Source organism: Aulostomus chinensis, chromosome 7 (genome assembly GCF_037954235.1).
Source record: "Aulostomus chinensis isolate RoL2024-O1b breed Wild chromosome 7, RoL_Achi_v1.0, whole genome shotgun sequence".
Lineage (NCBI taxonomy): Eukaryota > Metazoa > Chordata > Actinopteri > Syngnathiformes > Aulostomidae > Aulostomus > Aulostomus chinensis.
The window spans coordinates 24,721,439-24,735,805 of record NC_141326.1 but is presented as its reverse complement, the minus strand read 5'-3'; the positions used below and the strand labels follow the sequence as shown (position 1 = coordinate 24,735,805).

At 40.4% G+C, this 14,367-nt stretch overlaps 1 protein-coding gene across 3 annotated transcripts in view; it reads right to left on the bottom strand.

Moving 5' to 3' along the window:
* Positions 1-14,367, bottom strand: part of kcnq1.2 (potassium voltage-gated channel, KQT-like subfamily, member 1.2) — a 158,051-nt gene that overhangs the window by 108,801 nt on the left and 34,883 nt on the right. For 2 of the 3 annotated variants that reach the window (XM_086209500.1, XM_086209501.1), the window contains one exon: positions 14,083-14,151. The exons of the other annotated variant lie outside the window; for it this stretch is intronic. In XM_086209500.1, the coding sequence (XP_086065626.1) occupies positions 14,083-14,151 (69 nt within the window). The remainder of the gene's footprint in view (positions 1-14,082; positions 14,152-14,367) is intronic. 3 annotated transcript variants of the gene reach the window in all.

Below are 14,367 nucleotides of genomic sequence, written 5' to 3'. Positions count from 1 at the left end.
CTAAGAACTTCTTAGGGATGCAGGAACTGAGAATTAATTCAATGTCATTTAAATTCATTGAAACTACTGTGTGTAGTCATAAAAATGTTGTACATGTATAAGCCAAAATGAACAATGTGTCATTTATTCTTTTATGAACATTTTCAGTGTTTCAATTATTGATAACATTTAAGCTCTCTGAACAAGAATCTGATTTAGATTTCATAGAACATGTGAATGGCTCAAATGATGGAAACTCAGGGCTCATAAATTCATATTTACAAAAAAAAAAAAATTAGGCAAAAACAATGTCTTCCTTCAAGTCCAAATAAATTTCAGTATAGCTATGATGAAACTGTTAAAGATTTATGGAAACTAACTGCTCTATAACACCTATTTACTAATAAAATATGAGGCCAATAACAATGTCTGCTCTCTTGTCCAAAAAACATTTTACAAAGCAATTAAGAAGTCTTGAAAAATAATGGAAATTCAGGGCTCCCAAACTCATCTACTCATTAAAAAGTAGGCAAATATCGGTGTCGGCCTTCTTGTCCAAACAACATTTTAACAGCTTAAAAATGATGGCATGTCAGGGCTCACACAAATATACTGCCTACAAAACATAATAAGACAGGTTTCTGCCAGTGAACGTCAACCAGACCTGAGATGACTCCCTCCCAGAGTTACGTGTCAGGGAAGTTTTCAAACTATATCAATATTTTTTAGTGTGTTGATGCTAAAATGTGTTTTTACAGGTAACAAACCCCTCAACGTGAATAGGATGTGTAGGTAATGTTCAAGGGAGCAAAACAGACCTGGTATAAAGTTAGCAGTAATGCTACAGCTGTGGCCATAGCAGTGGAGTGGATAACTTTTGCTTGACATCTGTTGGTTAAAGTGAAGGATGTTAGCCGCAGAGTTCATGATCGCTTCAGCCCAAGCACACAAAAGGAGAGTTGACCTTAGGGTGGACCAGCTACTTGCACATGGCGTTGCTCATTTAGCTACAAGCATTTTTTTCCCCCCATAATACATGACTCTACAGCAGATTTAACAAACGATCAACTGACAACAAAAGAAACATGACTAGATGTGTGCGGTGGGTTTGCAGTGGACAGACCACCCAAGACCCACTTGACTGAAAGTGGAAGGACTTTTTTTTAAAGATATAGCTGTAGATTTTGCAAAGTAGTTTTTTTTTTTTTTTTTTTTTTGGTGGACATCTGGAAAATATGACAGCCTTTATTCCTCATCTTTTTACTCCATATTTTTGGAACACAATATGGATACTATGACATTTACAATTTGAAAGTATGCACACAATTGTGTACGCTATGTGAGCTCTCAAGCTTTGGGCAAAAAAAAATCAGGAAAACCCCAGACCTTGTCTTGTTACACTCTATGGTGTAAAGATCAGCCTGTTCATAAGCCTAAAAGCCAAAACATCTACACACACACACACACACACACACACACACACACACACACACACACACACACACACACACACACGTGCACGTGCGCACGCTCGCACACACAGCTTTGGTTGAGTAAAGCACCCAGGACAGAGCAAGTGAAGAGCCCTGTTGGCTTTGGCACTTGAAAAACAGCTTGCTTTAATGCTCCTGACAACACGAGATGAACCCCTGCTCACGCTAACACACACTGCGCCCCCCCCCCCTCATTTTTTCCTCCCTTAAGTTTTAAACAAGAGGTGAATCCCTCCCTCTTACTACCCCCTTCTGTTCTACTCTACAGTTTAATCACACAGCACAAATCTTCCGCAGAGGGCCCGACGATACCAAAGTCCGAGCAAGCACTAGAATAAGTGTGTAAAATGCAACACAGTCAGCTGCATCACAGTGTTTTTATAGCAAAGTTATTCTAGCTCACTACCCTGAATTTATTCTTTAAATAACATCTCTCCAGTTGATGTTTCCTTACCACAAGTGTTAGTTTTTAAAAATGTGTCTGACAAATGGCTTCTATGGAACTGACAGATTGATCAGACTGTATTCAGTCATGTCCACTGTGGTGTGATTTGCACGGAGCAAAATGTCTTGAATGGAAACTTGAAGGCCAACTTGTTATTTACTCCAAGCCAAGGCCAAGAATACACAGGCTAAATGTTTGGCAGAGAAAATGATGCACAAAATGTTAAATTACATGTGCCAAGTCAAATTCATAGTTTAAAGGGGAGCTTATGCGCTTTTTCTCACTTTCTGTCAACTATAAAATGTTTCCATGTCAAATGGTCATATTAAACATGACCAAAGGTTCTAATAATGTGGTAAATGTATGTAATACTAAACCCTGGGAGCAGAAAGCTCAAGCTGCTGTAATTTCTTGGTTTTCAATGTTTGTTTTTTACTTTGGTGACGAGCTGACATCAGCCAGTCGTGGATATCTTTATATGGTCATTGCTCCAGCACAAACCCCAAGGGTGCAGGGATGCTGTCATCGGCAGGCTTCCGAAAGTTGGTGAATAAGAAAAAGTGAGCTCTAAAGGAGGGCAGTTCAATATGGAAGAAGTGGTTTCTGCATTTCTAAAGGTCAAGTGTAAATGGCTGCATCAGTGGAAGCTAAAATGTTAGATTTCAGTATTCAATGCTTCTCTGGAGTCACGTTAGCCACATTTGGACAGAAATTATGCAACACCGTTACAAAAATAGACCAATTATTACACAGCTTTGTTTATACAGCAGCAAACACTGGCACAATGCTGCCTCAGCAGCATTCCAATCATCTGAAACAGAGATGCGACATATAAACACAAAATGACTTCAATCAATAAATTGCTTGAAAACAACTCCCAAGATTAATTTTTCACAAGAAAAGAGAGAGAGGAGGGAATAATAAGTTATAAATCCAGCTGACGGTGGTTGCCTAGAAGAGAATGACTTCAGAGAAAGCTTTCTCGCCACAGTTTAGACGCGTCAAAGAACGGGGTGAAATTTTAAATGTTTTAAAGATGCACAAGGAGAACATGAGAAATGTCTGGGTGCAAAAAGTGTGTGAAGTGTGTAAAGTGGTAATACATTCAAGGAGGCACTGTGGTTGTCGGTCAGTAGTCGGGTTCCTATCAATGTATTATGACGCTCACTTTCAAGGATCACTTCAGAAAACATGGAAACAACAAACTATGAAAAAACTTGTATTTCAAAAAAATAAATAAAAAATGCTCCCTTCAGGTGGATTTTGCCTTTATAAAAAAAGACTACATTCGCTGACAGGACATGGAAATCTGTAATTCAAACAAGCTCTGATGTAGCGAATCATTAAGTCCTGTGACTGAGCAGCTGTGACCATTGACACCATCTTCATGGATATTCCCAAACTTTTCCAAAACTTCTGATAGCTTGCAGCATGACTGATATTATCTACGTATGAACTGTTACGACGTGTCCCACTGAAGGCTATTCCTCCAGAACTCTCAATTTTTTGCTGATAGAGGAGTTGTCCTCATCTCGTCTGTCACAGTGAAGGCCATGCTGCCTTTTACCGCCGTCTTCTAACTGGGTTACGTGGCCTGTTTTATTAGCAGCAAACCACTTGATGGAAACAAACATATTGTATGCAGGTTTTTTTTTGTGTGTGAAATTTTTTCTAACATTTTCTTGACAATTAAATAGAAACACAGTTAATGAGCATGTTTTTTACCCTATAGACTGTGAAGGCGGATGACTACCGTCTCCCATTGCTGAAGAAATTTGCCATCCAGCATTGTTCTGGCTCTGGTGATGTAGAAGGGTGAGTACTGTACACGTAACGTAGGGGGGTGCTACTTGCTTGTTGCTGTGGCCTTCTTGACTCAAACTGCCGCAGGATGAATCTGTGCTCCTGTGTACTACAATATCCTGTTTGGACTCGTGCTGCTCTGACCAGTTTACACACACACACACACACACATACACACACACACACACACACACACACACACACCTGCCCTGGTCATACATCACACTCAAGCTCACAACCAAAAAAATGCAGCTTTGTTTTTGTTGTTTTCTCACTCACACACACACACACACACACACACACACACACACACACACACACACATACACACACACACACACTGTCACACACACACACACACACATTTTGAGGTATAAAAAAATAAAAAAACGGATTGTGAGCATGTGTGGATTGTTGGCCAGGTAGAATGTTGTTACTCAATGTATCTGCGCGTACATATGCAGTGGGAAATCACTGCATATGTACACGCAGATACACACACACACATACACACACACACACACACACACACACACACACACACAGGACTTTTCCTGGAGACTAACTAATTACAAAAAAGTAAATAAGAGATTACTGTGAAGGTTGGATGATTGTAAACAAACAACAAAAACAACACAAACACACCCACCATCTACACTGAGCGATAACACTAAAAGAGTAAGTGTCACTTCACTTCACCCACCAGCTATTTTTTTATTTTTATTTTTATGCCAACCTTCTTCTCATCATCCACTGTGTGAATCTCTATTTAAACACAACAGAAGAAGAGTGGGCTTTGTGGACAGTTTGTTGTAAATGGAGGAGACATGTTTCCCGTAAGCAGCCGCTTAAAATTACACACAAACACAAACACACACATACACACGCACGCAGAAAAAAAAAAAAAAAAAAACCTGGCCCAGAGGCAGATACTTCACTTCCCAACACATTGCAGTGCATTTCCTGAAACTGACAACAGCTAGAAATTGTACTGAGGCCAGACTAAATGTGAAAGAAACAGGGCGAGGGAGAGAGAGAAAGGAAGGGGAGAGGGGGTGACTTGACCTGCAGTCAGGAAAAATGTAGTAAATACTGGAGCACACCGACCGAGAAATACACACATGCAGACATACTTCTGGTAAGGCTGTTTTCCCAAATAAGATTTTTTTTAAAAAGCGAGAGAGAGAGAGAGAGAGAGAGAGAGAGAGAGAGATATCCTGTTCAGAATCTTGATCTCATATCAAAATGCTATCAATTGTTTTGGAACGGTCACACAACAACTTTTGTCACAAACTGAAGCAAAGTCCCAACATCTGCCACAAAGCAACGAACACTTCCACAAAAAGAGGAGCTTTCATGGAGAGGGAAAAGTGTGGTTTTGTCAATTATTTTTTCAATCTCTCTTTCCTTTTTGCGCCTGGATGGAAACGTGGTGTAGAAATATCATAATGACTTGAAGGTTGAGAGGTTGACCAGAGCAGCAGCAGTAATGGTGGCGGTGGTGCTGCTGATGGTTATAGGCGCGCCCAACTGTAGACACCGAACTCAGGAAAACTCCCCGACAAGGACATTTCCACTTAAGCTCAACCCTACACTTACTATTTCCCTCTAACTCTCTGTGGAAATCCAGCACAAGTATTAAATCGTTACTAAAAAATATAAAACAAAAGAGTTGAGTGATTGTGGCCCGCCTGCCAGTGAGGGGGAGTGAGGGGAGCAAAGGAGCGATGTTGCTACAGCACAGCCTGCTGGTCAGAGATGGGGGGGCGTCTTCAGTCACGCTCGGCTCCCCTCCTCCACTCAGTTGGAGCTGCTGACGTTTGGCTTTCACACATTTAATTCAACGGCCTCTTCGACAACATCCGTAACACCGAGGACGGACATTATCTTTAATATATGAGAATCCTGATGCGTAGATGAATGCATTGGTCTCTTTGGCTCTGTTGTTCTTCATGCAGAACTCCCAAACACACACGGTGTGTTTTACAATACTCCCATTAAAACTCATGTTCACACACAATGGTCTTATAGCAGCTTTTTTTTATATTCATGTGATTTTTTTTTCTTTATTTAACATGTAAAATATTTTCACTTATATTTTTTGGGGGGGTATTTTTTTACTTGGTCTTTTCCTGAAGTAGAAAGTGTGACGTAGCTGTCCCCCCCTATTTTACAGCTGGTTACAATAGATTTACTTTATTTTACTGCAGTGATTGCAAGGCCGTGATATTAAATTAATAAATTCGGGGCTGTCTTTTCTTTCAAAATTTTTGCAGTGAGTAAAAGTGTGTTTGGCATTCTACAGTTAAAACACCGACATTGATTTTGACTACCTTCATTAAAAAAAAGTTGAAAAAGTTATTTCACTTTATTCTGTTGCAATTGCATCCCAACAAATCTGTAAAATGCAACTGGGGAAAAAATAAGAAAGCTGGAAAAAAAAATTCACTGGATTCATAAAAATACGCAAAATGTTGAAGTCAATTTCTATTGAAGAATTATCAGTTAAATGTGAAGTTATTTTAAAATCCCAGATTTGAACACCAGCCTGTGGATTATATAGTTTAACAGCAGCTAATTATGTAACTCGTGAACACTGGTACCATCTGAAAATATATGACCTGTATACACATCCAATTTGGCTACAATTTGTATTTGTTTGACCATTTCTTCACTTGTACTGTCATTTTTTTTCTAATTGTAATGGTACATTTTGTTTTACTATTAAGAGGTAAATTGATAAATTAATGCTTGTATGTAAAATAAAATAAAATGTAAACCAGGACAGACTTATAATGGCAGTTCATTTTCTTTCCTACTGAATTTAGACAAATTGTCATTTTTAATTTTTGTCAATTTAATACAACTTCCATCTTCTCTTTGGCCCACAGCTGGTAGCAGCCGGTCGAGTTCACCCACGTTCAATAGGCACTGTCCACACGACTCCTGAATTACACCCTCTCATATTTCACAGATTTTATTGCGTGACTTTGTGCGACTATCGTTGACGCGCCTCCTTAAAATAAAACCAGGAACATTTATAAATTACGGCTTCAATGGATAAAACATGTCAGAATATTGTGTACCTCCATGCATTTTTATTACTTTTCAGACCCTCTAACTACACTTTGATCCAAAAACACCCCCCTTCTTACTTTCCTCCTAATTCCTCTGATATGCTTTGATAGAAGGAAATAAAAGTAAGCCATAAAATTACTGTAGTACACTGGAAAAGACTTTACACCACATATACACTTCAGTAGAAAGAGAGCAGCCTTTCAGCACTGGTGGAGACTTATTTAGAAGGTTATTAGTCCCATTTACTGCCTTGGCCCCTGGGGGGTCTTTCATTATAAACTGTGCCCTATATGGCTCCTATTAACAGCAGTGGAAAAAATACACTGGGGAGTAAAAAGAAGTGTGTGCATGTGCTTGTACCTGACTGTCTATGTGAGTTAGAGGTAACATGACTTACCTATTACCCTTCCGTGACTAACGGATAGTCTTTCACTACCTTGTTTTAAAATATATGACAGGTTTTTTTAATTTCATAAAAGATAAACTGGATAAAGCTTCGTAATCAACAATATATAGAGAATACAGAGTTTCTCTCTGAAACATCAACCCTCTTTTTTTGGCTTATCACTTTCTTCACGCTGTTTTCAGTGCGCATGTAAAGATAAACTTGTCATGCCACAACTAGTCCAAAAGTCAAACCACAGAAACACTTCACGAAGAAGCAGCCAAATTCTAGTGCACTCTTTGTGGTGAAGTCTTTCCGTGGTTTGACTTTTGGACTAGATGAGGCATTACGAGGCATCGCCTGATGATGCTGGTGTGATAGAGACGCAGCTATTGTTTGATTCTGCTGTCTTTCACATCGATCGGAGACACACAGGCGATGGTAAGAGTTAACATGAAATGAGAGAGTCCCGTTTTCAGAGAAATCAGATTCAGCTAGACTCTTTGCCAGGTCTTCTTTTGAGGAAGTTCAGGCAGCTGAATTCTGAAAAAAGCTGTTAATTTGAATGCATAATGAAGGCCAGACCGCTTTACATAGCTGCTATTCAGAGTTTACAAAATAAATAATTTCTTCCATTCCACTTCAAAAAAGGGTGTTTCATGCATATTTTAAATGCAATTTGAATCTTAAGAAAATCCCCTTATTTCAGTGTTAAAAGAATAATAACATATCCCTTTCTAAAATAAAAGAAATATCTTAGAGAAATCACACCTGCAAAGCAAATACACCCTCCTACCTCATAATGTGATAGCAGGCCCATTTTAGCCGACTCAACCTCCGCTGACCCTGGCTCAGCTTGAGATGAAGGGTTCATTCAGACAGGTGGTGCAGGCACTTAGCCAGGGAGGTACTACATGCACGTGGACACATGAAAACATGCACCGTATCATAAGTTCACATGTGGTCAGAGTGTTAGCCAGAGTGCTGTAGCTCCCTCTCAGTCAACCCCAATCCTGTCCAGCAGGTAAAAGCCCGTCCCGACTTATAACCCCTGCTTCTGCGCGTGAGAGGGGGGAAACCACAGGGCCCCACAGACGAGCTCCATCAACAGGCCACCTATTCATCTCCAGGGCTGGAACACTGGGCTCTCTGACGGAGCTCCGGCACCTGGCTGCGGATGGACGCAACATCAGAGGTTGGGTGGTGGCAGTACTGGTTGCCACACCTGAATAAATCCCCCCAACCCCACCCCTGACCCACATCAAATGGCGTGGCTGGCTTACTTGAAAACCTTAGAGCGTAAGAGCTGACAAAGTTGAGTAAGAAATCAGCCAAGAGGGTTGCGGAAGGCTGTAGGATTGGTAGAATTGGCTGTATAAACAGGTCACTCAGGTGCTGGTGCAGACCTGTGTTTTCATTCATGGGAGAAACTCTGAACAGGAGAAGGAGAAGGTGAAGTAAGAGAGAGACACACACATACAGAAAACAACAGTATTTATACAGGTGCGTCTAATATTGGAGTAGAGAGGGAGACACACCTCAGAGAGAGAGAGAGAGAGAGAGAGAAGGAGAGAGAGAGAGAGAGAGAGAGAAGCAGAGAGAGAGAGAGAGAAGGAGAGAGAGAAGCATCTATACCAGGACTGGGAGGGGGACATGGGTTGGGCCACGCTTTGATTTCCAGAGGAGCAGTTGCCAGGATTACAGCAACGACTCCTGTGAAGTCTGTTGGCCCCCCCCCCCCCCTTCATATCCTGCATCTCGTTCAGCTACATCTTATTCATCATGCTTGACAGGCCCTCACGACTTCTCCTAAAACCAGCACTACTGCACCCTAGTGTTCTAAACTGTCACATAGAAAACACATCACAAAATCCTTCTCACAATGGTACTGAAGTTTTACTCACCCTGAATATTTTCATTTCCATTTCAAACTAAAACAAAACCCCACTGGAATAGGTTCCAATAAATAGCTTCCTACTAATCCAGTGTTCTCTTTCTGAATTTAGAAAGGTTCCATATCCACATCCGTGTTACTTCACACTCGCGATTCACGTGAAAAAAATATCTTAATTTCATTTTCCTGGAACTGTACCCAAGTCTTTTCCAAGAGCACAGTGTTTTAGACTTCAATCTTCTTCATGTATCTCAATGAGTTTTTAGCAGTATATTTATATTCATAGCAATGCATTTTTTAAATAAGATATGAGAGGAGAGAATACTGTTTATATCAATAGAACCTGATCCAGCGCTGCACTTAAATAACATCCACATGAAACAGTGAGGTTGCTTTCACTAGCATCAGTCAGTTTGTTGATTCCTTGAAAACTACCAGGTCAATTTCCTCCGAATTTAGTCAGGTGACACATGGGCCAAGAGAGAACATGTTGCATTGGGAGTCAGAGCCTTTAAAGCATTCAAAACAACATTTTCTTTAAATTGGCATCTCTGGATATGCTCTCCGCATATGATGTATTTGATCAGAAACTTTCATTTTTAGGCTGGTGTCAGTAGACTTTTGGCGTCTGCTTCGCTTCTGTCAGAGGATGAAACAGAATTACGAGACCAGTACTGTTTTAAGTTGACGCGGCTGTGATGAATTGGTGAAGGAATCACATTTGGAGATGGATGCTGCATTTTTACATTGACCTCGGCTGATGTACGGGCTCTTAAAGTGTGCCCCCTTAGCTGATATATAACTTGCCTGCTACGTCTCTGGATTTTCCATCCCACAGTGAGAGGCTGTTAAAACAAGCCCCGATCACTGATGGTCCCTCGCCATAAAACCCTCCCAGAACCGCCAATACCCCTGAGGGGGAGTAAAAATGCTCACCCCTTGTAACAGCAACAAGGCCCTCATTACTGCAGATGGTCAATGTCAAGTTAATCCACTCTTTAATTACATCCGTCATGAAAATGTGTTTTACTGTCCTGGGTGTGACGTAAAAGTCATAAAAGATGGCTTTGTTGATTATTAGTTTGGCAAAGATAAACGTGTCCAGTGGACAATGATCTCACTCTGTGGAGAAACAGTCAAATTTAAAGCACACGGCGTCAACTTTTCTATGCATTATAATTAAAGTTAGTAAGCCTCGATTCAATAAAGAATGTCTTTTTAAGACCATGATGAATTTTTGACATTCCTTCTTATGCATTTCAGCCACATTGTTTCTCTCATTTAAGAAGCCTCTGCAAGCACAAAATTAAACACCACCTCACTTCATTTTGGTAGTAATATGCTAGTATTTTGACAATGTAAATATGCTGCTGTCTTTTGATTCCTGATGTGATTATCAAAGTATGTAACATTTTGAACAATACAACTAATAAGAATAATTAGTGCTGTCAGGCGTTTAAAAACATTCATCTAATTAATTACGGGATTTGTAATTCGTTCATCGAATTAATGGCATTTTAATCTCATATCTGCTTAACGTCGCCAAATAAAGAATTCAAATTCTAGGACATTACAAAGTTGTAGTGCATGACTCATCAAATGAATACACTAAGAAGAGAAGATCTGAAATCCACATTTTTAGTGGTGATTGAATAAAACTAAGTCAGGGCGTCTTAAGGCTGAGTCTCAAACAGGCCCATTGACTAGCGACGCATTTGTGAAGTGACGTGCCACTGCCAAGTACGGGTCCTTACATGGGCCAACTTTAAAATGCTCGTCTGGGTAAAATTCGCATTGAATTGCCACTCAAGCGTGCTATAATTAATCTTGCGTTAATTTTTATCACACGTTAATTTGCGGTGTAATTAATTAATCTAATTAATGTGTTAAAGTGACAGCCCTAATAATAATATGATCTCAAGAGTCTCTGCATACAAATCTCTGCTGTCAGGCAAATATGGACCAGTGTGTAACTTATGTTGTCAGAAGGTCAAAAAATAAGAAGACAATTTGTTCTTTTCTTTCTTAGTTTCTTTCTCAATCTTTTCACAAAGCTCCTGGGCAGCTTTTCCTGCAGCAGGGCAGGAGGCCACGTATCTTACCCCACCACAGTTTGTCTGCGTGTATATGTGAGCATATGTGTGTCTTGTGCATGTGCCCAAGTTGGGGCCCTTTCCTATTATGGTTTATCATTCTAACGCTTGGCAGTAAAGCCAAAAATATTAACAGGATTTATTGGCTATTTTCACATTAGATTCAGAGTTGAATCTTGCATAAAGCCCCATAAAATAACTTCTTAGTCAGCACATGTTTTGGAGCACTAAGTTGAGAAAAAGAAGGGAGGGTGCATTGGGGAAGATTTCATATCACAAACATTAGTCAAAATGACAATATGCAACGTTTAAAAAGACAGTAACAATGAATGCCTTTCAGATTTTTCCACTTGACTAAGCACCGTACGGCTGGAACACCCCACCATGCAGTCAATATTAGAGTACAGTGAGCAAGACAAGCATACAGAGGCTGTACAGACAAAAAGTCAATTTGTTCAGAGCCCCGCACAAAAGGCGCCAGTTGCTCAGCACAGAGAGGCCCCCACTTTAAGAGGGCAAGCCATGATGCATGTGTCTCTGCCTACAATCCCTCCCATGGCGCTGCAGTGGGTTTTCATTGTTTATCTCCGGCTAGCTTGTAAGAGGGGAACTAATTAAGAGCTGCCTGCAGGTGGCCCATGCAGGCTTTTACAGGTCTGAGGAGGGGCGAGAAAGAGGACAAGGAACCTGGCCACACCCAGCAGGAAGGAGCAACTGCCTCAGGTCAAAAGATGACATACACTGATTTGGTGCCACAAGACGGAGTAAAGAACCAAGGGAAGAGTTTTGGAGTCGTTGTTGAAGCAACCAGATAGTTATAAGATGAACAAAGAGGGGAAAAAATACATAATACAAACACTTGGAAGCAACTCTCTCTCCAAGATGGTAAATGTCACTCTGCTTTGGGTTGGATAGAGGATCAGCAGCCCTCCTGAGGTTTGTTATGATTTCATCCAGCAGTTATCCAGTAAATCTCAGAAATGAACACTGTCAATGTGCACATTGTGTCATATCAAACTGCTAAATCACTTGGTTCTCACACATTCTGATGTATGTGCACAATCAAAGGAAATCAGTGTTTATCTGCAGTGTAACAAAATCATGCCTCATTTACACTGGCCAGAGTAAACAAATGTGAGACAAGTGTTTACAGCAAAAACGGAAGAACTGTGTTGATAGCTGTGGAACAAGTGTATGTGATTTTTGTGTTTGTTCTATTCGAGATATTTCATGAAAATCCTACAAATAATCATGAAGCAGATTTAAAAACACAGCAAAACAACACAGATGTCTCTTCTCAGGGGTAAAACTTGTGCCTATGCATGTTTTTGGTAGGTATGTTATGCGTTCAGAGGAGCAGAAGATGATTGCATGTGGACGCTTCCCCCGCACCACTTCCTCTTCAGAAGCCCAGAGATGTCACAGCCAGCGATATCGATGTCTCTCACACATGTGGAAAAACACCCACACACTAAATCTGAGGGAGTAGTTTGCTCCAGCAAACCCAAACAAACACTGGAATGTTCAGGCTGGTGCTGTCATGGAGAATGATCAAGAAACAACTCAAATTCAGACAACTGATACATTGTGTGTGTGTGTGTGTGTGTGGTGTGTGTGTGTGTGTGTGTGTGTATGCGCGTATGATGGCGTGTTATCTCTGGGAGTAAGGGTGGATCTAGTAGCTTGTCTGCAGAGATTCAGATAAGGACGCCAAATGACAGTGCTGTCCTTGGTAGCGTGACACCAGGGGCAAAACAAACCAGTTCCTTATGGGAGCACCCAGCATGGCTCAGATCAGAGCTCGGCTGTTACAGCTGAGTAATGGGCACAGCAGCCCCGCGAAGGATACAAATAGACACTGTCTCTGAAGCTGGGGCACTCTCAACCACTCAGACATTAACAGCCAGTGGTCTCGCATAAGTAAACAGTCAAACGTGTGAGAAAAAAGAAAGATTTGTACATGTGCTCGGGCCATTAGGAGGCAATTTTATAGGGTCTCAATTTTTCTAAATCTAACCATAAAAATGTATTTGTTAATTACATGGCAAATCTGACTACATATCTGCTCAATTGTGCACGGCCCATGACAGAATAATGAAAACAAGTTCACCACTGGGTCCAAAAAAAGGCTGCTGTAATGATAATTATAATGTACCAACATGTGTGACAATGCTGAAGAGTAGCACCATCTTCTGTTGGAAGAAGTGGGCTGGATTACAAGATATCAAATTTATTACTTAGGTTCTCAAAACTGTTGAAAAAGCAATTGCAGATGTATTCATGAGAACTGTGAAACAGTTTCTTTAACTATCAGGCCTCAAAGCTGCCAAATCACTGGCCCACTGTTCAGGAAGTTTGAATCCATCAGACGTGAATGTATTTACACATTCTTTTCTAGCATGAGGAATAACTGTTCAGTATTTTAGACAAAAGTCAATCATGAATCACTACAACACAAACACACAAACAAAGGTAAACTATAGGTTTTTACAGTCAATGCAACAATTAGTAACCGGTTATACTCATTTGTTTATTGTTATTGTTTGTTATTGTCCTTAATAAGACTTTTTTTTTTTTTTTACAGTAGACACTAATGCAAACACTCTTTACATCAGTCGGTTTTTGAAGTTGAGATATTTTTGCATTGTCCAGGCTTCTTTCAATTCAAGAACAAAATTGAGGCCAAAATAAAAACATTTTATACTCTGAAATCATATTTTCCATGAGTGGAACTTAAATTAAATCTATGACTGCAGGTGGGTTAGATCTTTATGTGTACCACGGTATGTTGATGTTTACGCTATCCATGGTCTGCCTTTGACCAGCAGATAAGATCAGGGTGGATGGAAGGAAGGAAGGACAGAAAAGAGAAGAAAAAGAGAAGAAGGCTAGCGTGAGAGCCAGTACAGTACCTTGTGGAATTCAAGTGGTGTGTGGAGAAAGAGTCCTGGACCAATGCCACGAACGGGCAGGTCAAAAGACTGCAAGAGAGAGAAGAAGCATTCTGCTGCTCAAAACTCTCGTTTTATTGTTAAATGTTGGCTTAGTCAATGTTGAGAGGGACAATTGTCAGTTAGTGCACAGCAAGTTGATATGAACTTAAGGCAAGAAACTGGGGCATTGACTATAAAATACGAGAATAATATGTTAATGAGTGTGTGCCTCTGTACAAAAGGTGCACTCAAGCTTTTTATTTT